Raw genomic sequence first — 24,137 nt, 5'->3', positions numbered from 1 at the left:
GCTGAGAAAAACGAGGTTTAGCCCGTACGGACGGACGGACAACCCGAAAACATAACACATAATGCTTAATGCATAATAAACAAGAAAAAGAGAAATCAGAGATTGCAAACCCTCGCCATGATGTATTTTCAGTGGTTTTTAAGGCTTTTGTGTTAAAACAAATATGGCGGCCGAACCACGTGACCGATGACGTCATCATTATGTTTTTTCTAAACTAATTTATTCCGAGATTATGCTCAATAAATTGCATCTTGACCAATGAAGTTTTGTACTTGTGGAATTATGACGTCATAACGGAGGCACCTGTTATGTGCTCCTCCCCAAACCCCGGTCACGGTGCACCTCCGAGCCCCGGGAGGAGTCATGGCAGAAAAAGGTGTTATTCTGTATGTCAAAGATCAATGGTGAAACCACACCAATTGTTACCAACAAACAAGTGTTGTATTAAGATCACACAAGAATAACAGTACAACAACAATAGTAATCAAAAGTACAACCAATATATATTTCCTATGATGGTACCATCAGGTTCGTACAATATAACTCACTGTGCTCCAAATGAGCGAAAAGAAGAACATTCCCAATGTCTCTATTCCGGCATCAAGCCAAAGTTGCTCCGCTGCAGTGATCGTCACAATGATGTCTAATCGAGACCAGAATCCCGTTCGGATGACAGTCACAGTCACGCTGCCAAAGCTGCGCAAAGGTGCCCTCCAGGCGACTGGGAAATCACACCCTCGGGTATGGACGTTCCACGGCTCCCATTCGGCGAACCGCAGATTTCCCACTCAAAAGCCACGTTACATACACACACCAGATTAACGTCTGAATGCGGTGAAAATGGCTGAAGTGAGGTGAAAAACCTTGAGCAAAGCGCAAATCCTGCGCGAGGTAAAAATGGCCGACGGCCCGTTCTCGTGGTGTAACAGCACTCCGATGTTTCTCTTCGGAATCAACCGCAAAACCTGTCATGCAGGTTTATCTGTCACAGCGATAACAACTCTGTCGCAGGAATCCCTTTCCCAGGAAACCCAAAGTTCACACGTGACCCTCGTTCGCCAACGTTCGCTCAGGACCTGGAAGTAGCTCGGCTTCTTGTCCGACTCACTCGCTCCGCCTTCTCTTCCTCCTCTTCCCCTTCGTCGTCGTCCGGTTCCGGTTTCATTTAAAACATTAACTTTTTTACCTTTTGAAAATAGTAATCTCTATTTCCCTTAAACGACAACAATAATAGTACATGGAATCAAAAATGTTTACAGTGGATGAAAATCACAACAACGGAAGTGACGAATCCATAACACACCTATAACATAATTATTAACATATTTTATTCCCCATGGAGAGTTCTTTACAATGAGCCATGTCTCAATTTTTTATATTCAGCGCTTTCGGAGATCGGAGATATAAAGGTGCAACGTTTTTTGTTTTTTCCAAGATGGCGGCCGAACCACGTGACCGATGACGTCACCTTTGTTTTTTTTCTCCACCAGTTTATGTCGACATGGCGCTCAAGAAATTGCATCTTGATAGGATGAAGTTTTGGACTTGTCGAATTATGACGTCATAATGGAGGCACCTGTGACATCATCATTAACATATTTTATTCCCCATGGAGAGATCTTTACAATGAGCCTTGTCTCAATTTTTTTCATTCAGTGGTCAGTGCTTTCGGAGATATAAAGATGCAACGTTTTTCGGGTTTTCCAAGATGGCGGCCGAACCATGTGACCTATGACGTCATAGTTATCATAAAATCTTTCTACAGATGGAGTTGCACCTATGGTGAAAATTTCCTGTCAATCGGACCAACGGTTGCAGAGAAAATCATATTTATTCTGTGCGGACAAAGAGACAGACAGACAGACAGACTCAAATGCAATACCCTCTCCTGAGGCGTAACCAGTGTCTCAATGCAATCTCTTCACTTCCATGATGACAGACATCTTGGAGACAGACGTACAGTACTTCAAAATAATTTAATGCTTACATTATTTGCTAACTGGTATCTCCACCCAGGTCATACTATCCTGTTCAACTAAAGTATCAAAAAGCCCGTCTTGTTTTTATGAACAAGACATTTCACCATCTGTTGAGGCAGAACAGTTCAATTGCATATCCTACGAACGTCCCAATGACGTGGGGTGTACGTCACTTGTAATCGGAGGGCGTGGCTCATGCAACGTCTTCTTGCATCCTGCGAGGCCGCTGACGAAATGAGGGCGTGGCTGCATCTGAAGCTGTGATTGGCTCTCCTGAGGGAGTGACTCGTATTATGAGGGCGTGACTGGTTATCGGGTAACACACGTGTGTTTCTGATTGCGATTACGTTTACACCACAGTCAATTGATACACACCATCGAGTGGAATATATAGACGCGAGTAGATCTACGAAATGGGAGTAATTTGCTTACGTGCTGGCGCCGCTTCCGCTTGACTCAGCGGTTGACGATACCCGGCGTGCGTCAAGTGTACTGCGGAGGGGGACAGACGCTCTTTGACGGGAGTCGCGTTTTTATATCTTTTTCGTCCAATTTGCTGCAACCATCCCTGAGGAAGAACAATGATCATTTTCTCTCACCTCCTCGCTTATTATTTCACGGAGCAGTTTGAAGATGTGGGGAAAAAGGTCAGTTGAAGCCGGAATACGGATTTCCTTCATTTCTTTTTAAATCGCGATTGCTCACCTTGGGATGGGTCTGAGGTCATTGCTCGATTATCATTTACCTTTACCTTAACGAATGGCGTACTTCTGCCCACCTGCGACGTAATTTTTCGATTTTTGGGCAATGGGGAAGGAATACGTGTGAGGTAATAATTGAATGCGTTTCATTATTTGGGGAGAATATTGGCGCCAAATCGCTAATACGGGAATATACAAGTGGATCGTGTGAGATTTCCCATCCAGTTAGTGTACGATGTGTGTAATTGGTGAGGAGCGAAGGGTGACCAATGACGGGCTTCGTGAGGAGCATTGGAGTGAAGGGTTGGAAAACGGAAATTAGCATTTATATGGCCAAGGTTATGAGTATGAGTCGACCTATACATTAATTAATTAATTAATTTTTGGTTTAAGAACGTGATGGAAAAATATGACGTTATCACGTGACGTGTTAAGGTTATTGGGGTACCACGTGGTTCAGGCCTTCATCCCAGTCCCAGAGGACCAGGAGCTGGGATCACAAGTTCGATGAACAAGGAGGGCATCATGCTCATGCATTCCTGCCGATGTTTATGTACCCCTCTATCCCCAATGCTTCCTTGAATGGTACCTGTCTGATTCCAGTTTTAACTTGTCTAGCGTTTCTGCTGCCACTCCCTTTCCAGGTAGACCATTCCGTGCATTAACTAGTGAGTTCATAGAACACCATACCCCACACAGTGTTCACGTTTATACTTCAATTTTTTATTTATTATTTATTTTAAAGATCGTTTAAAAAAAAAAAAGTCCGGAAGAGTTTAGCTCTACTTAAGCAGTCTTGTACACCATCCTTGTACACTGTAATAAGATGATGTCACAGTTTAGGAGATGGAGGCGTTATTGTCCACCATCGAAGACGGTCAACCGGCATTGTACGTAACCTTGTCGGTGTCCTCTTCTTAATCCCGAAACAACTGAATGCAACTGAAAGCTAAAACCCTATTAACTCTATCTATAGCTAGCTGCCTGGCACTGTGCTGTCTGCTTACCCTCCTCCCAGGTCCTCACACATCTCATTATCACCCCCAGATGCCTCTCCTGCGTGACGAGCTCTACGATTCTCCCTTGCATCATGGAATCCCCATTTTCATTATACCTGTTCATCTCCAGTACCTTACATTTCTTTGTTGATCCGCATCTGACAATCTTTTCCCCAATCTATGGAACTATCCAGACTTTCCTGAATGTGATCACCAACCTCTCTGCTGCTGACTTTACTTCCAAGCTTTGTGTCATCTGAAAACTTAGAAAGCTTACTCTTCACCCGAAAAGCCCAAATTGGTGATTTAAATGATGAATAATAATGGTCCAATTACTGACCACCGAGGTACCCCATACTTGCATCCTCTCAGCAATACATCCTCACACAACTTGCATCCTCTGAGCAACACGTCCTCCCACTCACAGCATTCTTTGCCTCATATTACTAAGCCAGTTTGCAATCCAATTAGCTACCTGACCAGCTAGTCCACAAGCTCTCACCTTGACCAACAACCTCCTATGTGTTACCTTTTCTGTTAGCCAGAGCCAGTTGAGCCCAGGACTCGCATAGGCCAGGGACGTCGCTCCCTGAGATAGCGGAAAAACTGTGTGTAAGGTGTGTGTAAGGTGTGTGTAAGGTGGGTGAAAGGTGGGTGAAAGGTGGGTGAAAGGTGGGTGAAAGGTGGGTGAAAGGTGGGTGAAAGGTGGGTGAAAGGTGGGTGAAAGGTGGGTGAAAGGTGGGTGAAAGGTGGGTGAAAGGTGGGTGAAAGGTGGGTGAGGAGGAGGTGCAGCAACGCAGTGCCTTTGAAAAGGGGACACGTAAGACGGCCGGGAGAAACAGCCAGGTAGCAAGCCACAGTGTTATGTCCTGGGTTTGTACTTCAGCAGGGAAAGGATGTGAGGAGGAGTGAAATGGCCATGTATGGGAGAAAGGGAAGTATGGGAGAGAATGGATGGAGTGATGTGTGGGGTGCTTCATAGGTTGAAAGGAAGGGTGGAAGATAGATTGAGAAAGATGAATGAGATTGTGTTTGAGTATGCATGTGTCACGTTTGGAGTGAAAGAGTGTGTAGAGAGGGGTGAGAAAGAGGCATGTTTGAGCAGGAGGCAGAGGGAGATCCATGAGTTGAGAATGGAGTTGTTTGAATGGAAGAGGGCAGTGGAAGGGGAGAGGAATGGGCTTGAGGTGTTGACGAAGCATGTGAGGATGAGGTTGGTTAAGTTGAAGAGAGTGGAAAGGATGAAGAGGTGAAGAAAGGAGGCGAGGCAGAGGCAGAGGCAGAGGCAGAGGCAGAGGCAGAGGCAGAGGCAGAGGCAGAGGCAGAGGCAGAGGCAGAGGCAGAGGCAGAGGCAGAGGCTCTTTGAGAAGCCTTTTCAGTTTATGAAGGATCTGTTGGAGCCGTCTCGATTTGGTGTACTGAAGGTACCAAAGGAAGCGTTGGAAGATCACCCGCGTGTCACGTATGCAGACACAAGGAGGAACGAAGTGGTGGAAGACATCGAAGGTGAGATGGACATCGAAGGTGAGACCGACAGAGCCAGGTGTTCCATTTGATTTGTCAGAGCCAAAGATGTCTGAGATTGAGGCAGTTTTGAGGAAGGCACGGGCGGCATCGGATCCAGGACCAAGTGGAGTGCCATACAAGGTGTTTAAGAGTTGTGAAGGCATCAGGCAGTATCTGTGGAAGGTTCTGAAGGTGGTATGGAGGCAAGGAGTGGTGCCCAGTCAATGGACTAGGGCGGAAGGAGTTTATATTCCAAAGCAGGAGGAGGCTGTGACACTGGAGCAGTTTAGACCAATATCATTGCTCGATGTAGATGGGAAGATATTGATGAGTGTCTTTGCAGCATGGCTCTCAGGCTTCATCAGAGGGGATGGTTTTGTGGATGGTTCTGTGCAGAAGGCAGGAATACTAGGATCACCAGGATGCATTGAACACTCGGCAATGGTCTGGCAAGTATTACAGGAGACAGAGGCAAAGGAAGGATGTGGCGGTGGTATGGCTGGATTTGGAGAATGCATATGGGTCAGTGCCGCATGCCTTGATCAGGTATGCCATGGATTTATTTTGGGTGCCACGGAGATTTAGGGATTTTTTGATGGCATATTATGATCAGTTTTGGATGTGGTTTCCGACACAGTCCTCTGTAACAGAGTGGCAGAAGTTGGAAGTGGGGATCCCGATGGGATGTACCATCTCCCCTATTTTGTTTGTGCTGGTTATGGAGTTGTTGATACGTGTGGTGAGTGGACATGGGAAAGAAGTGGAGCTAGCCCCTGGTCAGAGGTTGCCAGCAATGTTTGCTTTCATGGATGACCTGACAGTTGTCCAACAGTCGGCTGATGCAGCAGTAGTGGTACTGGGACGACTGGAAAGGTTGATGCGGTGGGCAAGAATGGGATTTAAAGCAAGACAGTCTCGGAGTGTGGTGGTGAGATGAGGAGTGGTGGATAACATGCACAGGTTTGAGCTGGGAGGGGAGGTGGTTCCATCATTGATGGAGGCCCCTGTGAAGAGTTTGGGAAGATGGTATACAGTGGAGTTGAATGATGTGGGAAGAGTGGAGGAGGTCAGAAACAAGCTTTTGAGAGGTTTGAAGAGGATTGATGGATGTGGTTTGCCAGGTAAGTTGAAGGTATGGTGTTTGAAGTTTGGATTGATGCCACGAGTATTGTGGCCTTTGATGATTTGATAATTATTGATGAGTATGATATTGCGATTGGGCATGTAGAGAGGATAGAGGTTGTGGTGAGCGTGTTTGTGAGGAGGTGGTTGGGAGTGCCACGCTGTTTGACGAACATTGCCTTTTATGGTCAGGGTGGAAAACTCAAGTTTCCCTTGACATCATTAACCGAGGAATTTAAGGTGGTGCGGGAGTTCATGATGTTGCGGGATTCAAGTGATGCAGTGGTAAAGAATGCTCTCCCAGAGAAGAAGGGAAGTCGGAAGTGGAATGCAAGAGCAGAGGTGGACAAGATGGAGGAGCGGTTGCAACATGAGGTCATGGGGATGGTACAGCACGGGAAGCATGGCTTGGGGTGGATGAAGCATGAGCGATGGGGAAAGGCATGTGTGAAAGAGGAGGAAGATGGTTGCGAGGGAGGTGAGAAGAAAGGAAGAGGAGGGGAGATATGTGAAAGCAGTCGGTCCGGCACAGCAAGGTGCTTGGACTCGGTGGGAAGGTGTGCGGGTGAGGATGTTGAAGTGGCAAGAGATTTGGAGGATGGAGCCAATATTGTTGAATTTCCTGTTGCGGGCAACGTATGATGTGCTTCCGTCACCAGTAAACTTGAGATTGTGGGGGTTGTTGCAGGAGGAGAGATGTTATTTGTGTGGAGGTTTGGGAACAGTGCAGCATGCACTGTGCATGTTCAGTTGCATTGGCAGCAGGACAATACAGATGGTGACATAGTCAGGTGGTGGTGGTGCAGCAGATGGTGCAACAAGAGGTGATAGAGAGAGACTGAAAGAGAGACTGAAAGAGAGACTGAAAGAGAGACAAAGAAAGACAAAAAGACAAAGAAAGACAAAGAAAAAGAAAGACAAAGAAAGACTGAAGGGGGGAGAGGTGTGGTTTGTCAAGGAGGGCCAAGTGGAAAGAGGAGGAGGTGGAAAGCAAGAAGATTAGCAGGTGGTGGCAGACCTAAAGCCGCAATTGGTATTCCCAGAGGAGATCTGTGTGACAAGGTTGCGGCCTAACATTGTCATTTGGTCAGGTGCAACAAGACATGTCATCTTAGGGGAATTGTCTGTACCTTGGGAAGAGACCATGGAGGAGGTGGAAGAGAGGAAAGTACAGTGAGCTGGAGGCAGAGTGCCGGGAGAAGGGTTGGCGAGTTTCGTGTCAGCCATTTGAGGTGGGGCGTAGAGGGTATATTGACAATTCCTTTTCTGCATTTCTTGCTCGGCTTGGAGTGTGGGACAGAAAGAAGGAGGATGTGAGACAAGGTGGCCCAGGTTGCCTTGAAAGGCTCATTTTGGATATGGAGGAAGTTTATGGAGGCACATCGAACGGTGTAGGTTGAGGTTACGGAATAGAAATGTGTGTGTGTGTGTGTGTGTGTGTGTGTGTGTGTGTGTGTGTGTGTGTGTGTGTGTGTGTGTGTGTGTGTGTGTGTGTGTGTGTGTGTGTGTGTGTGTGTGTGTGTGTGTGTGTGTGTGTGTGTGTTGCAGGAGTGGGTCATGAGTGGGTGTGGTTTTGCATGAATGGTTTTGCACGTTTGCATGAGTGGTGCATGTTGGTAAGGGTAGGTGGTGGGTTGTGTGGTTTTTTTTTTTGTTTTTTTTTTTTTGTTACTATTGTTATTTCTTATTTTGTGTATGAGTGTGAGTGGGTGAGGGTGTGTGTTTTTGCATGAGTGTGTGCTTTTGTATGTTGAGTGGTGTATGTTGTAAGGTTAGTGGTTGGTTGGTGTTTGTGTATGTGTGTATGAATGATCTGGTGTGTTTTGTTGGTGAGTGGTGAAGGGTATAAAGGTGGGTGTTTGAGTGTACCACCATGTTTGTTTGGTGCTGTGGATTCTGGATGTGGAGATGTTGCTGTTGTAGTCTGCGTTCGCACTGGCTGGGGGTGGGGGTACGTACGCATCCAGGTGCAGTTGCTGCATGTGGATGTGTATGTGCCCCTGCTGGCCCACCTTAGCTGAACGTATCGAGGTTGAAGGGCCGAAACGGGATGATGCTGAGGACCCGGTCAGTGCGGCACACGTGTGTGTGGTGTGGGTGTGTGTGTGGGTGTGTGTGTGTATGTGTATATATAATATAAAAAGAAAAATATATATACAGGGTGAATCTGAAGTAGCGCATGCACCCGATTTCTGTTTTTTCGGCTGTCAGATTCTTTCTGGGATGTCATGTTGTTAATAATTGTCTTGCAGATTATTAATTTTCTTAGTTTATTTATTTTTGGTTTTGTTTTGCAGGTTATTGCTGAGAGTTTGGAAAGTTACCGAATTTCCACCAAATTGAACCATGAATTACCTTTCAATGAATCAACGCATTGCGGCCGTGAAACATTACTACAAATGTAATGAACAACCAACGATGGTGGCACGCCGTTTGGCACAGGAATTCGATATTAACCCACCCCAGGGAAGAAACATACGATTGATTGTCGAGAAATTTCAAGCAACGGTCGGTAGCCACTGCAAAGAAGTCCGGTCGTCCGAAAACGGCAACGAATGTAGCTAAGGCTGAAGAAGCCATCAGGAGACTGGAACAAAGTCCGCAAAAGTCAACTCGCCGTTTACTGTATCTGCAGAGTTGGAAGTGAGCCAATCAAGTGTTATCCGTATCCTTCACCAGAAAAAATGGAAACCTTATATTCCACGCCTACTGCATGCCCTTCATGATGGAGATGACGACCGCCGTCTTCAATTTTGCGAAGAGGACACAATGCTAGACAACATCTGGTGGTCAGATGAGGCATGTTTTAAGCTTAACGGCACAATTAACAGACACAATTGTGTCTACTGGGCTACGGAGAACCCAAGAGTGACAGTTGAGAAGGAGGTAAATTTACCTGGCGTGACAGTTTGGGCAGCTATATCTCAATTCGGGATAATTGGAACCTTTTTCTTTGAGGGATCTGTCACTGCAGAAACTTACCTGAATATGCTGCAAACCTTCTTTTGGCCCAGGGTACAAGATCAGGACTGTTATTTCCAGCAAGATGGAGCTCCACCTCATTATGGACGTCATGTTCATCAGTGGCTTGATGAAAACTTTCCCGGAAAGTGGATCGGCCGCCGCAGTCCGATCGAGTGGCTGGCATGCTCCCCAGACCTTACACCTCCAGATTTCTTTCTTTGGGGGCTCATGAAAGACCTTGTTTATCGTGAAAAGCCTCGTAACATTCAGGAATTGAAGGCTCAAATCACTGCAAAGTTTGAGAAAATTGATATCGAACTCTGCAAGCATGTGTGCCACTCTGTGCCTGCTCGGCTGCAATTGTGCATCGATCACGAGGGAGGGCACTTTGAAAATTGCAAGTAAAACAGCTTGGTACAGTTCCCTAATAATTTTCCCCCGAATAAATGGTTAGATAAACATGTCATTCATTTATTTCTACCTTCTTGTACACTGTAATACAAATGGCAAACAAACAATCAACTGACAGATATATATATATATATATATATATATATATATATATATATATATATATATATATATATATATATATATATATATATATACATTTATTTATATTTATATTTATATATACTAGGGCATGCCCGTACTATATATATATATCTAAAATTATATCCCCCCCCTCTATTTACATGAAATGGTTTGGTCCATTCGCAAAGCCAAAGCGAACGGCTTGCGAGTACGGTGACAATCCCCCCCCTCTATTTACATGAAATGGTTTGGTCCAAAGCGAACGGCTTGCGAGTACGGTGACAATCCCCCCCCTCTATTTACATGAAATGGTTTGGTCCAAAGCGAACGGCTTGCGAGTACGGTGACAATCCCCCCCCTCTATTTACATGAAATGGTTTGGTCCAAAGCGAACGGCTTGCGAGTACGGTGACAATCCCCCCCCTCTATTTACATGAAATGGTTTGGTCCAAAGCGAACGGCTTGCGGAGTTTGGTAAAGAAATCGCCATAGCGTTCACAAACGCGCAGGAAAGCGAAAGAATCGCAAATTAGTTTTAATTAGTTTTAAAACATAGTTTAACTCCAACATAGTTTGCCAACGTGAAATAAATGAATACGCTCTCAAATGTGCCGTCCGAGGCAGAGTCTGTTCGGCACACGTGATAGCTCGCTGCTCTCTGATTGGTTGAATCGTTTTTTGGACATAGCTCGGTAACTACTTGTCCGATTAATATGAAACCTTGAAAAGGCACATCCTCGGGTCCCCAGCAATATACCTGGCAAGTTTCAAGTATATCGGACCCGTGGTTGTCGAGAAACAGCGGTCACAGACATACAGACATACATACATACATACATACATACATACATACATACATACATACACACAGAGATTACTGGAATTATATATACTAGGGCATGCCCGTACTATATATATATCTAAAATTATATCCCCCCCCTCTATTTACATGAAATGGTTTGGTCCAAAGCGAACGGCTTGCGAGTACGGTGACAATCCCCCCCCCCTCTATTTACATGAAATGGTTTGGTCCAAAGCGAACGGCTTGCGGAGTTTGGTAAAGAAATCGCCATAGCGTGCACGTAATTAGTTTTAAAACATAGTTTAACGGCAACATAGTTTGCCAACGTGAAATAAATGAATACGCTCTCAAATGTGCCGTCCGAGGCAGAGTCTGTTCGCCACGTTCGGCACACGTGATAGCTCGCTGCTCTCTGATTGGTTGAATCGTTTTTTGGACATAGCTCGGTAACTACTTCTCCGATTAATATGTCGCAAATTAGTTTTAATTAGTTTTACAACATAGTTTAACGGCAACATAGTTTGCCAACGTGAAATAAATGAATACGCTCTCAAATGTGCCGTCCGAGGCAGAGTCTGTTCGCCACGTTCGGCACACGTGATAGCTCGCTGCTCTCTGATTGGTTGAATCGTTTTTTGGACATAGCTCGGTAACTACTTCTCCGATTAATATGAAACCTTGAAAAGGCACATCCTCGGGTCCCCAGCAATATACCTGGCAAGTTTAAAGTATATCGGACCCGTGGTTGTCGAGAAACAGCGGTCACAGACATACAGACATACATACATACACACAGAGATTACTGGAATTATAGATAGATATATATATATATATATATATATATATATATACACACACACACACAGTGAAACCTTGACTTACGAGTTTAATTCGTTTTGTGACCGAGCTCGTAACTCAATTTGCTCGTTTCTCAAATTAAATTTCCCCATTAAAATGAATTGAAATGCTATTAATCCGTTCCAGCCCCCCAAAAACCACACCAATTTTTTTTGAAATACTGTATATATATATATATATATAAATATGTCGCGCTTTATATTTCACCTGTATGCAGCATACAAGTTGGCATGATGGCCTGGACTGGAGGTACGCACACTTGACTCTAAACTGTCCAGCCTGGGTTTGAATCCCGACCCAGCTATAACCTGTCATGTCGGTGTTTCACAGGCAGGGTGATTCATCAATGTGTGTACCGCTAAACTGGGCGCCCCGTTTGCGTCCCATTAGTTGTTGGATGTTAAGGATCTCACCGTGTCTTCCACAAAGAGAAGGCGAGCTATCACCGGCACTCTGAACAAGTTGTGGCCTGGCATGCTCTTCTCCTCTGCCGTTGTATACGTCCTCCTCGGCATCTTTTTCCAGAAGAGCCCTGTCTCGTCACAGTTGAAGATTTGCTGGGGGGTGTATCCTTCGGCTTCTATCAGTTCGGCAAAAGTTATAATAAAATCTTCAGCTGCCTTCACATCCGCCTCACCAAGTCGACAACACGCACACCTCGCTCATGTTTTTCGATGATTGCGTGTTTTATATCCAAGCACATCATCCTCTTCTTCTTCTCAGGTATAATAAAATCTTCAGCTGCCGTCACATCCGCCTCACCAAGTCGACAACACGCACACCTCGCTCATGTTTTTCGACGATTGCGTGTTTTATATCCAAGCACATCATCCTCTTCTTCTTCTCAGTTATAATAAAATCTTCAGCTGCCTTCACATCCGTCTCACCAAGTCGACAACACGCACACCTCGCTCATGTTTTTCGACGATTGCGTGTTTTATATCCAAGCACATCATCCTCTTCTTCTTCTCAGTTATAATAAAATCTTCAGCTGCCTTCACATACTGTACTTGCACGGCAAGTGCAACGGCAGAGATACTGTACTTGCACGGCAAGATAACCACGTGACCGGAACCCACCTGGTGGCGTAAACTCAAAATAACCAACATGCAAAAACAAAAATGCAGCGCTATACGGCAGAGATACTGTACTTGCACGGCAAGATAACCACGTGACCGGAACCCATCTGGTGGCGTAACCTCAAAATAACCAACATGCGAAAACAAAAATGCAGCGCTATACGGCAGAGATACTGTACTTGCACGGCAAGATAACCACGTGACCACGTGACCGGGTGGCGAAAGCTCGTAACTCAGATCTCGGCTCGCATCTCAAAGCAATAAACCGCCCGAGCGACGGCTCGTATCTCGAAAAACTCGTAAGTTGGGGCACTCGTAAGTCAAGGTTCCACTGTATATATACACCGTGGGACCCCGCTATTTGTGGGGGATACGTTCCTAGAAAATCTGTGAATTGCAAAACCGCAAATAGCGGGGCATTGTTTCAATGGAAAAAGGGGGGATAGGTTCCCGAGCCGTGAAAATCTGCGAATAGAGGACCAAACCGCGAATGGTGAGGCGAATCCAGAGAATGTCACCGATAATCTGGGAAGGTTGACAACAATTTGCAGCCACGAAAGCCATGAAAACACAAAGCACACAGCAGTGAATGTATAAGCAGGTCATGCTCGCAGCTCGTATATATATTTTTTTGTGTATGTCCCGCTGCTTTATGCATGGCTGGTGAAAGATGGGTTTTAGAAATACCTGTGCCGTATGTCAAGCGAACAGCTTGTGAATTTTTTTTTTGCGCCCCTGAAAAACCGCGCATTCATGGAACACGGCCGCTAATAGGGGGGGGAAAAAAAACCCCACGATTTCATGGAAAACAACGAATAGAAAATAACACAGCTACTTCGCGGGACACTTTTCCGCGAATATAGAAACGGGTCACATTTTATCACCTGTGATTAGTGGAACTGTATGTATTATCATCGAGGTTCATTGGTTTCTGAAAGAGTGAGGGCAATGGAGGTAAAAGTGGTGACAAGTTGACAAACTGATAGTCAGGAAGTAGGGCCATATATGGACATGGCAAATATAGGAATGAATAAACAACAAACAAATGGGGAGAGTGAGGGCGGCAGAAAACGGTTACCTGCAGGTAGAGGGCTGAAATGTTGTCGTTTGCATTCGAGAACATTTTAAATTGTACGTTACTTTAGCTATTTTTGATAGTCTGTCTGTGTGAGAGTTTGTCCAACTGGGAGAAATTTGCTGGAACTCTAACTTGGCAGAATTGTTCCTTTGCTGGTCATGGCTTAAGAACTTTCAGCACCAATTGAAAATTGTCTTTGCTGCTTGAAATTCCTCATGAAACAGTTTGTTGCACCTATACCAACTTGTTGATGTCACACGTTTACCGCACGGAATTTTCGGGAATAAAATTTGGGGTTTGATCTGCAATCTGCTTCCACATTCTGTTTGCAATAACAGGTGATGCTAACATTTACTCTTTCGGTCTAACTCTGCCATAACTTCCACCTTTTCGGAGTGGTTGGTAACAGCTAAACATGGAATGAGGGCATTCTCTTGGTTGTTGTCATGCAGTTTGTTATGCAGCAGTTTATTTTAAGCATGTATGTCATGAGTAAATATTAGTAGTGTAACTTGGTCAGGCAGTATTACAAGCAGTATCAAGAAACCAAGATGGTGAATTGAAGGCCTGATTATCCCCAGAATTATTTGCAGTACACATGCAGTCATGTCAATAAGGGTAAGGATGTAGTCTTGCAGAGCGCACTGGAGCGCCGCTCCGACACCTCAATCCATCCGAGGCAGGGCTTTGTTCTTCAACACTTAAGGGAAAAAAAACAACAAAAAAAAAACCATGTTCAAGATCAGTTGAGTTATTGTACTTTGTGATTTTCTGGCTAAATAATTGGGGTCAAAGCTTGTCACAAAGTTTGGATATAGCGATTCGTTGGAAACTTTTTCCATGGAATGTTATAACGACGAGTAAAATTACCCAGCATCGCAGGGCAACGCAGTCGTTCTGTGCTAGGAATATGAAAAGAGGGGGTGGGGGGGGGGCGGTGGGATGGGAGGGGAGAAGGTAGAGGGAGTGAGAGGTGAAGGGAGGAGATGGGATTGGGAAAGGGGAGAGGGGAGAGATTAGGTGAGATGAGATGAGGGAAGGGGAGGGAGGTAATGGGATTAGTGGGGGTAAGGGGAAGGAGAGAGGGGAGAGGGAGGTGAGATTAGGGGAGGGAAGGAAGGGGGAGGGTTGTATACTACAAGTTTTAATGGTCATTTCCCACGTTATTCCTCTTTTCTCCCACTTGAGGGCAATGCAGCAAGGTTTTACCGATTCCACCGTTGCTCCTACTTTTTGGTGCAAGTTTTAGTTTTTCTTCCTTTCTTCCTTTCTTTAATTGTCCACATATGGTTATGCTGTACCTGTGCATGCATTGTCTACATTTTAGCTGCTGTAGGCAAATACATTTTAAAGGTACTGATTGTTAATACAACCATTACTTTATGACTGTTTTAAAATTATAATTAATAGCATAAATTGTTTTTTGTAATGAGCAGGCATTATGTATTTGAGTTGTGGACATTATGTATTCAAAGCCTTGAAGGAAAGTTAACTTGGGCAAATCGGTTGACCGCAACATTGAAGAGTGGCATTCTAAAAAAAATTTTTATGCCTTCGCTGCCTAAGGTGCAGGAGGAATTGTCTTTGGGTTTTTCATCTGCCCATCAAGGATCAATTTTTGTTACGCTGATAGCTTGAACTGATAGTTACGCTGATTTTTACGGCATAGCCCAAAGGACAAAGCCATCTAAAACAGTTTGCCTGCCTGCCTGTCTGGATGTATGTATGTATGTATGTATGTATGTATGTATGTATGTATGTCCCCTCAAACGTACAGCAATCAGAGCTGAGGATATGGTCACATGACAGGGGTGACGTGATGTGATTACGTCTGTGATGTCATCACGGCGTACGATAGCTAACTCCACACACCGCCATTTTGATTCCTGTGCCGTTCAGGCTGAACATATTGTCGAACCTTTCATATATCACAATCACCATGCTCTACCTTTACATTTTTCATTCAGTGCGAAACACAAACAAACCGATTGTTAAAATGACCATCAAATATCGAAAGCGCAGGCTTTTATGGGTATTCCAACAACACAGTACTTATAGGCCTTAGGCTTCATGCCTCACCTTCAGGCCGTTTCGGCCAAATTAGCCCAGGTTTCTTAATACAGTAGTATTGTTTCCGTAATCTATCTATAATTCCAGTAATCTCTGTATGTCTGTGACCGCTGTTTCTCGACAACCACGGGTCCGATATACTTTAAACTTGCCAGGTATATTGCTGGGGACCTGAGGATGTGCCTTTTCAAGGTTTCATATTAATCGGAGAAGTAGTTACCGAGCTATGTCCAAAAAACGATTCAACCAATCAGAGAGCAGCGAGCTATCACGTGTGCCGAACGTGGCGAACAGACTCTGCCTCGGACGGCACATTTGAGAGCGTATTCATTTATTTCACGTTGGCAAACTATGTTGCCGTTAAACTATGTTTTAAAACTAATTAAAACTACTTTGCGATTCATCGTAACTGCGATTCGTAACTGCCGTTCGCTTTGGCTTTGCGAATGGACCAAACCATTTCATGTAAATAGAGGGGGGGGATTGTCACCGTACTCGCAAGCCGTTCGCTTTGGCTTTGCGAATGTACCAAACCATTTCATGTAAATAGAGGGGGGGGATATAATTTTAGATATATATATAGTACGGGCATGCCCTAGTAATAATAATAGCGTTAATACTAATATTATAGTAAATGTAATCGTAACACTGTAATCCCTTTGTTATTGCAAAGTTTCTAGATTGAAGCGATGTATGGTTTGTTCATGGTTGACGCGAAACATAGAATAAACCAGTGTCTCAATGCAATCTCTTGACTTTCATGATGACAACTCAGAGACTTACAGTACTTTAAAAAAAATGTAATACCTACATTATTTGCTAAGTGGCATCTCCACCCATATCATACTATTCTCTTCAACTAAAGTATCAAACGAGCCCGGCTACACCAATGCTAGACTTTCGGTCTTGCTTATTATGCCTCCACCCCCGAAGGTGGCCGGAAGCATTATGTTTTCGGGTTGTCCGTCCATACGGGCTAAACCTCGTTTTTCTCAGCAACCACATGTCTGATAAAGACGCAACTTTTAGGGTAGGAGCCACACCCATGTAGAATGTTTTAAAGAATATATAATTGTGATGTCATAGGTCACATGGTATGACGGCCATCTTGGATTAAACGCAAATGAAAAAAAAACTTATTGGAAACCGCTGAATGGCCAAATTTTAAACTTGGCACATTGTCAAGTACTCCCAATGGGGAACAAAATCATGATAATGACATCAGTGAAGTGGTATACCAACCGTAAATGCTTTAATCGATTGCCATCTCCTAAAAGTCTGAAATTGCATGTACATGATCTCTGACCCATTTGTATTGAAATATTGAATTTTTGACATCATTCACATGGTTTGGCAGCTATATTGGTTTTAACCTCAAACCTTAAAGAAACACCTCCCTAACCACTGAAGCAAACGACTTGAAACTTTACGTGTCATTGACTAGGCATGGCAATTAAAGGTTTATCACGAAAACATGAGTCATCTTGGATTGAAGGAAAATATTGTTGCGGATCCGCCGCCGGCCTTCTCCCCTTACCAAGGGGGGATTAGTCCCCTTGTCTTTGACTGACCTGGCGCGACCCGGGACCTATCACGTCCCTTCCGGACAGCACCAAATAGGGTTTCAGGACCACATTCGCTGTTACCTAAGTTCTAGCGCTGCCCCCGAAACGAGGAGATAAGCCCCGCACGAACCACGTGTGTTGGTGATACGCCGAGCGGTTTGCGTACACGTGATTCGCGCTATTATCACTTACTGGATATCACTTACCCGATTGGAGCGATCGTATTCGTACCACGCGTAGTCAATGGAGAAATCACAGGTACGATCGAATCAGGAAAGACAGGAAGAACAAATGGTTTAATTACTATCACACGAATGTACAGTACAGGATGAAGAGACATAGAGTAGCTTATACAGTCTTATTCTTAATACCCAGGACAAACGGGCCCATCTCACACACACACTCACACGGGGATTGCTGATGGGCAGGTTGATGTTCACCAGCGCGTCCAGGGATGGCTCCCGTGCAGCTCTCTCCGGCCCCCGGCACGTCCCTTGGAGATGGAAGTAGGTGAAGCAGGAGCTCTCCACGTGTCGTCTAAACGGAGCGGGGTATCACGGGGCGAATTGGTAGGGAGCTGACTTAGGCGCGGCTGGCGGTTATTCACTTGCGGCTATGGCCGCGCTTACTCGTGTGGCTGGAAATGCGCTATATGCGTTACCGGCGCGTCTGGCTGCGCCCACGTACTTGTACGGTTCAACGCCTCTTCTTCTCTCTCTCTCTACGCAAGTCCTCAAACAACGCACGTATCCTCTGCAAGTCCTCAAACAACGCGCGTATCCTCTGCAAGTCCTTTACGAGCAGGTCCCTCCCAACAAGTCCTTTGCAATGTGTCCTTCGGAGGGCTTTGCGCAGCGGGTTATATAGGTACGCCCCGCGAACCTTCTGGAACTCACCAGACTCGCTTTACCACGCCATGCCGCTAGAGCTCTGATTGGCTGGTGGCTTACCGTCATCGCCTCTGCCGCTCCCGACGTCAACGCCGCCCCCACCTTTTCAGGCCTATCTCGTGTTACTCGACTAGTGGTCAGCCGAATGGGGCGCGGGCTGGATTACGCCCATAGAGGTAGAATTGGAGGTTGGAACAAAATGAATGGGGCCTAATCTCTTGTCTTTACACAACGCAGGCACTAAGAGGGGAACTGGCCTATTCTTACACATACTAAGACATAACTATACTACAAATGGGCCTATATGTTGCTCATAGAACTAACTATGAGGGGCAAACCTTTAACCTTTAATGCCTTCAATGTGCCAATCTCAAAACCGCAGCAATATTAAATAATTGTATCTCAGAAACTGTTTCCCCTCTAGTATTGATGCGAAACTTTACACATGGTTTGACAGCCGTAGGTCACGTGGTTTGGCATTCATCTTGGATAGAAAAACAAACCTCATGCAATCAACATGAAACTTCACAAACGTGATCCCTTACCCATACATATGCAGAGTGTACATTTTTGATGTCATATGCCATGTGGTTTGGTAGCCATATTAGCTTGAAAGCCGACATTTAAAAAAAAACCCTTCTCTGAAACGGCTTCACCGATCGATGTGAAACCTGTCATGGCTGGTAAAAATGTGATACATGAGAACAGCTGAAGGGATTTAAATCAAACTTGTTTATTTTTAAGATGGTCAACGAGGGCGTCTACCTGTTGCCACGGGCAGGGAGTACATGGAGCAAGCATATTGGCGAGGCAGTTGCATTGTTCTCGTTTCTTTACCAAACTTGGTTCAAAGTGTTGATTCAAATATGAACTGATTAGATTTTGGGTCATGTGACCACCAGCTGAAGATAGCAGAATTTTGTTACTGTGATAACTTGTGAACGCTAAAGTGGTTTTGACCAAACTTGGCATGACTGTGGACTAGAATACAAAGACAAACTAATTAAACTTGGGGTTCAAAAGGTCAAAGGCCGAACGTGGAGAGACTTGCAATGCTCGCCTGTACATGTGGTTTATTGACCACAGCTGGAGAGAGGGGTTATTACTAGCCATGGCACAAAAACTATTTGTCTTACCTCCCTCAACCCCCAAGCCATTCCCAGAGGGAGCAGGTGTTGCTAGTTCAAGTAAATACATGGTTAAAGTAAAGTTGAAGTAAATACATTCCTGAATCAGGCACTTACTTTCATGATTCTGGTCTTTGAAGTTTAACATGGTTGTTTTTTTTTTTCTTCCTTTTTTTCGGGACAGGTGGAACGATATCTATATGAAATGAAGATTCCAGACGAAACCTTGCGTGGTTTAATGGAGCGAGTGAAGGGTGAAATAGAGTTGGGCCTCAACCGAGATACCCGTGGCCGATCTTCCTTGCGCATGCTGCCAACGTTTGTTCGCTCTACACCCGATGGCTCAGGTATAAGCTTGGTCTGTATGTCAGTGTGGGAGTCTATATGCACATATACTATAATATTGTTATGGAAACGGGGACGGCACTCCCCTTAGCGGGGGGGGGGGGGGGCTAATCCCCTTTCTATTTGCACTGGCCGTTTCCGATCCTGAAGCTACCCTGCTCCCTCCACGAGGCAGGTGGGCAACTCTGCTCGAGACCGCGGACAAGATGGTATTTGCCGAGCGGTTTTTAGCAGCCCGCGGTCCGAGCCATTTAACAAAACTAAACCCGATCCTATACGTTGGCCAAATCGTGCCACAGGTGTTCAATGTGGAAACCTCTAAAGCGACCGAATGTGAAGAAGCAAAAGGGGTAAAGAAAGAACACAGGGATTTATTAATTATTTACACACAACCAAAGCAGAGAAGAAAAGAAATGTAATTTACAGGGAAAAATAGAAGACACAGTGCAGTTATTAACTTATACGAGCTTACTTATACACAGGACAATACAGACAGAACGAACTCTCACACGAATAGGGAATTGCAGATTGGATTGGCTGGAGGGAGAGGAAGGTGGGACCACAGGGCTGGCAGGTTTGGCAGGGCGGCACAGCAAGAAGGTCCTCTCCGGGCTGGAAGCGAGCAAGGCGGCGGTAGGCACACGTATTTTCGTTGCACACGGCAGGGGCTGGTTGTCGCTGCACGCCTCTGGCTCCCTCAGTCATCTCCTGGGTGGGGCTTCCCTCTACCGGTTTTATAGCCACGCCCTACCAAGCCATAGCCACCGAGTCCTGGTTGGGCGCAAGGGCTTCCTGGCTCCACCTCCTGACGACGATGGGCCGGCCACGCCCTTCTCCCCCGAGTTGACCGCGTGCGTAATGGAGTTTGGGGTGAAGAAAACAGCCCAATGCAACGGTGGCGAACGCTGAAGAAAACAGCCCAATGCAACGGTGGCGAACGCTGAAGAAAACAGCCCAATGCAACGGTGGCAAACGCTGAAGAAAACAGCCCAATGTTACTGGCACTTTGAAGAGATGATTTGGGGGAAACTTGAAAAGGGAACTATCTTATGTCATTTGGTGCAATGCAGTCAATTGATGGGAAACACAGCCTTAAACTAACATAGAATAAGAAATAACTATAGAGGTTCTATGGTGGCCTACGTGCTTGTACATGGACTAGCTAAGGGGACGACCTTTGACCTTTACAAAAATGGAGGTATTTACAAAGAATTACAATTGACAGAGGGTGATATTTACAACAACAGGATTCTCAAATCCGTTACAATATATAGATCTCCCATCTACCTTAAAATATATCCTTCATTTTTTGATCTGGTTTGGTATCAGATAACACTCTGCAGTTAAAAACTCTGTCTCGTGTTTTTATGCCCCCACAGCCAGAGGCATTATGTTTTCAGATAGTCTGCCTGTGTGTGCCTGTCAGTTTTATTATCATTACCCTGCGCTCGCGAAGCGAAATTGCGGGGTTAAGCATTCAGTTGCGTACATGTGCGGTGTGCTGTCTGCATTTTTAAAATTCATTTTCTTGGCAACCGTTGGTCCGATTGACACGAAATTTTACTATAGAAGCGCCTCTGCCTGTATAATTTTTTTTTATTCCTAATTATGACGTCATAGGTCACGTGGTATGGGCGCCATCTTGGAAAAACGTTACACCTCTATCTCCCAATCCGCTCGATGGAAATTTTTTTTTGAAACGTGGCTCATTGTCATGTACTCACCATGGGGAATAAGATGTGTTAATAGTGATGTTGACTCAGGGGTTGACTCAGCCTGTCATCCTTCCGAGGTCGGCTAATTGAGTACCAGTTCACTGGTAATTCCCTGTTTGTCGTTAAAGGCGGCAAAAAGGGTTGGCGTCAGGAAGGGCATCCGGCCGTAAAACATTGCTTCAAAAAGGGGACCGAAAAACAACAACAACCACGGTTCCCGAAAAAGGCCAACCCCCGCTTTGCGGGGAAAAATGGCCTCTAAAGGTGGTTTTTTAATAGTGATGTCAATGGTGCCTTAATTATGACGTCATAATTCGACAACTACAATGCTTGATCTGATCAGTATGAATAAAACAAAAATTCCTCTGCAACTGTTAGTCCGATGGACACAATTTTCAGAATATGTGCGGCTCCTCCTGTAGAATTTTTTCATAATTATAATGTCATATGTCACGTGGTACAGACGCCAACTTGGAAAAAATCGAAAAAAGTTGCACCTCTATCTCCGAAACCACTCCATGGAAAAAATTGAAACATGGCTCATTGTCAACTGTCAAGTACTCCCCTTGGGGAATAAGATATGTTAATGATGTCATCGGTGCCTTTGTTATGACGTCATTCGACAAGTACAACACTTATCCGATCATTGTGAATTTTTTTTCTCAGCAACTGTTGGTCTGATGGGCACGAAATTTTCACCATAGGAGCACCTCCTGTAGAATATTTTAATGATCATGGCATCATAGGTCATGTGGTACAGGTGCCATCTTGGAAAAACCGAAAAATGTTGCACTTCTATCTCCAAAATCGCTGCATGGAAAAAAAAATTGAAACATGGCTCATTGTAAAGAACTCCATATAGGGAATAAATGTTGCTAACGATGACATCATTGGTGCCATAATTGTGACATCATAATTCGACAGGGACAACGCTTTGTCTGATCAGTTTGAAATGTATTTAGCATGATCTATGCAACAATTATTAGAGAATATAAATTTATGTCATCGCTCACGTGGTCTGACGGCCATATTGGATCAAAGAAAAAAAATAATGTTCAAAAACAGAAGAGTTGGCTCGCAACAAGTTGACTGTGCAGGGTAAGTAGTCTATGAATACCATCTAGTTATTTTTTTGTTACCATGAAGACATTCTAATTAGCTCTAGGGTTTAAGATTAATCTCCCCAGTATGTGATTGCCTCCTGTGACTTTCTCTGTGTTAGTATATTTACAAGGCCGGTCATAAAAACCCACATCTTTACAATTACAACAATGATAACAATGAGCGCTCCATTAAACCACAACTTCCGGCATAAATGCTGACAGTACCGGACATTATGATCTACAAGTAACCCCCCGCCCCACCAACTGACTAAGGAACAAGGCCACACCCCCAGAGTGGGACGAGGGGCGTGGAAACGATCGTAACCGGCAGACCACGCCCCGAGCTTCGTCATTGGTCGAGCCCAACCATGGAGTGATTGGGTGGAACTCGGCGATTGGTCGGTGTGGCGTAGGAGGAGGAGGGGGAGGGGGAGGAGGAGGAGGAGGAGGAGGAAGAAATCACTCTTGCTCTGGTGCTGGCTTCATGGCGGGTGGTTGTGTTTCTCGTGTGCGCTTGGGGAGAACTGTTCGGAGCCCAGAAAACCTTGCAGCATTGGAGCCAGGGGTGTTGTTTGACTCGGTGCTCTTCGAGGGAGCTTTCTTTTTTTAAAATCATTCCCCTGGCTGTTTTCGTGTCTGTGTGTGGAGGTACCTCAATTAGGATACTATATTTACCTCACCTTTCATTTTCGTTCCTGGCTTAATTTTTATTAATCTATTATTATTGTTGCATTTCATTTATCGTGTCTTGTTTGCATGGTCTTGGGTTTTGGATAAAACTCTGTGGCCTTCGTCCATGCAAGTAAGCACCCCGGTGCCTTTTGTCCCGTGCGTGCCAAAAAGTACCACCAATTTTCGGCTTGACCACCTTGCCTATCCGTCCAAGGCTGGTCTTCATCGGCCGCGGACTTGACAATGTTAGACTACATGCACAAATTTGGAAAGATTTCTGAGACTACTGGGTAGCTCAATTGCATGTCATGTGTACAACTGGCCATTTCCGCATGGCCGATTTACCTCCTCCTGCACAGTGGTCCTGTGAAGAGGCTTCCTTGTTTCAAGACTCGGTGAAGATTTTGCCAGTTTTTTTTTCTCGGTAGCCCTTCACATTTAGTGGCTCTCTGCCCTGTTTAGGGCGAATTTCAAATAAACAAATAAATTTGACATAAAATTTCAAATAAACAAATAAATTTGACATAAAATTTCAAATAAAAAACAATTAATAATTGTACTTTCAACACAGAAAACAAACATATAAGGATACATAAGTAAGCCCATAGTGTTTCTCCCCTCCATATTCTTGTATTCACAATGACAAGGAGAGGGGCTGTACGATGTTTGCATCATTAAGCGTTGTTTTCTTCATTTGAACTTGTTCTTGTTCTTGCTCAAGACTGAGGCAGAATCCCACGTCTTGTCCATGGTAGTTTTCCAAAATGGCAATCATGAAGGACATGGACAGAAGGTGCTTTTATGTATTTGTACAACCCTTAGATCTTATTACAACCCTTGTAATATCTACACCCTGTTCAATACTTGCAACAACTAAAGGCTTGTAACAACAGTTCTGTTCCATGTCCCTCACTCTCCACCCCTCCTTAAAGTGATAGAAAGTATTTGTTATAAAGTCGAGCTGAGATGCTTCGGCCAACCCAATCTGATCTCTTTGTGACACACTTAAGTACGTACGACAAGTAGCAA

At 44.8% G+C, this 24,137-nt stretch overlaps 1 protein-coding gene across 1 annotated transcript in view; it reads left to right on the top strand.

Annotated features, from left to right (window-relative positions):
• Positions 1–2,348: 2,348 nt before the first annotated feature.
• Positions 2,349–24,137, top strand: part of LOC137436537 (hexokinase-1) — a 77,817-nt gene continuing 56,028 nt past the window's right edge. The window contains exons 1-2 of the mRNA XM_068130408.2: positions 2,349–2,626; positions 19,458–19,620. Of these exons, the coding sequence (XP_067986509.1) occupies positions 2,561–2,626; positions 19,458–19,620 (229 nt within the window). The 5' untranslated portion in view covers positions 2,349–2,560. The remainder of the gene's footprint in view (positions 2,627–19,457; positions 19,621–24,137) is intronic.

The sequence above is a fragment of the Myxine glutinosa genome, chromosome 11 (assembly GCF_964187855.1).
Source record: "Myxine glutinosa chromosome 11, kmMyxGlut1.1, whole genome shotgun sequence".
NCBI lineage: Eukaryota > Metazoa > Chordata > Myxini > Myxiniformes > Myxinidae > Myxine > Myxine glutinosa.
The sequence above is the reverse complement of the archived record's forward strand: the minus strand, read 5'-3'. Positions and strand labels throughout refer to the sequence as shown.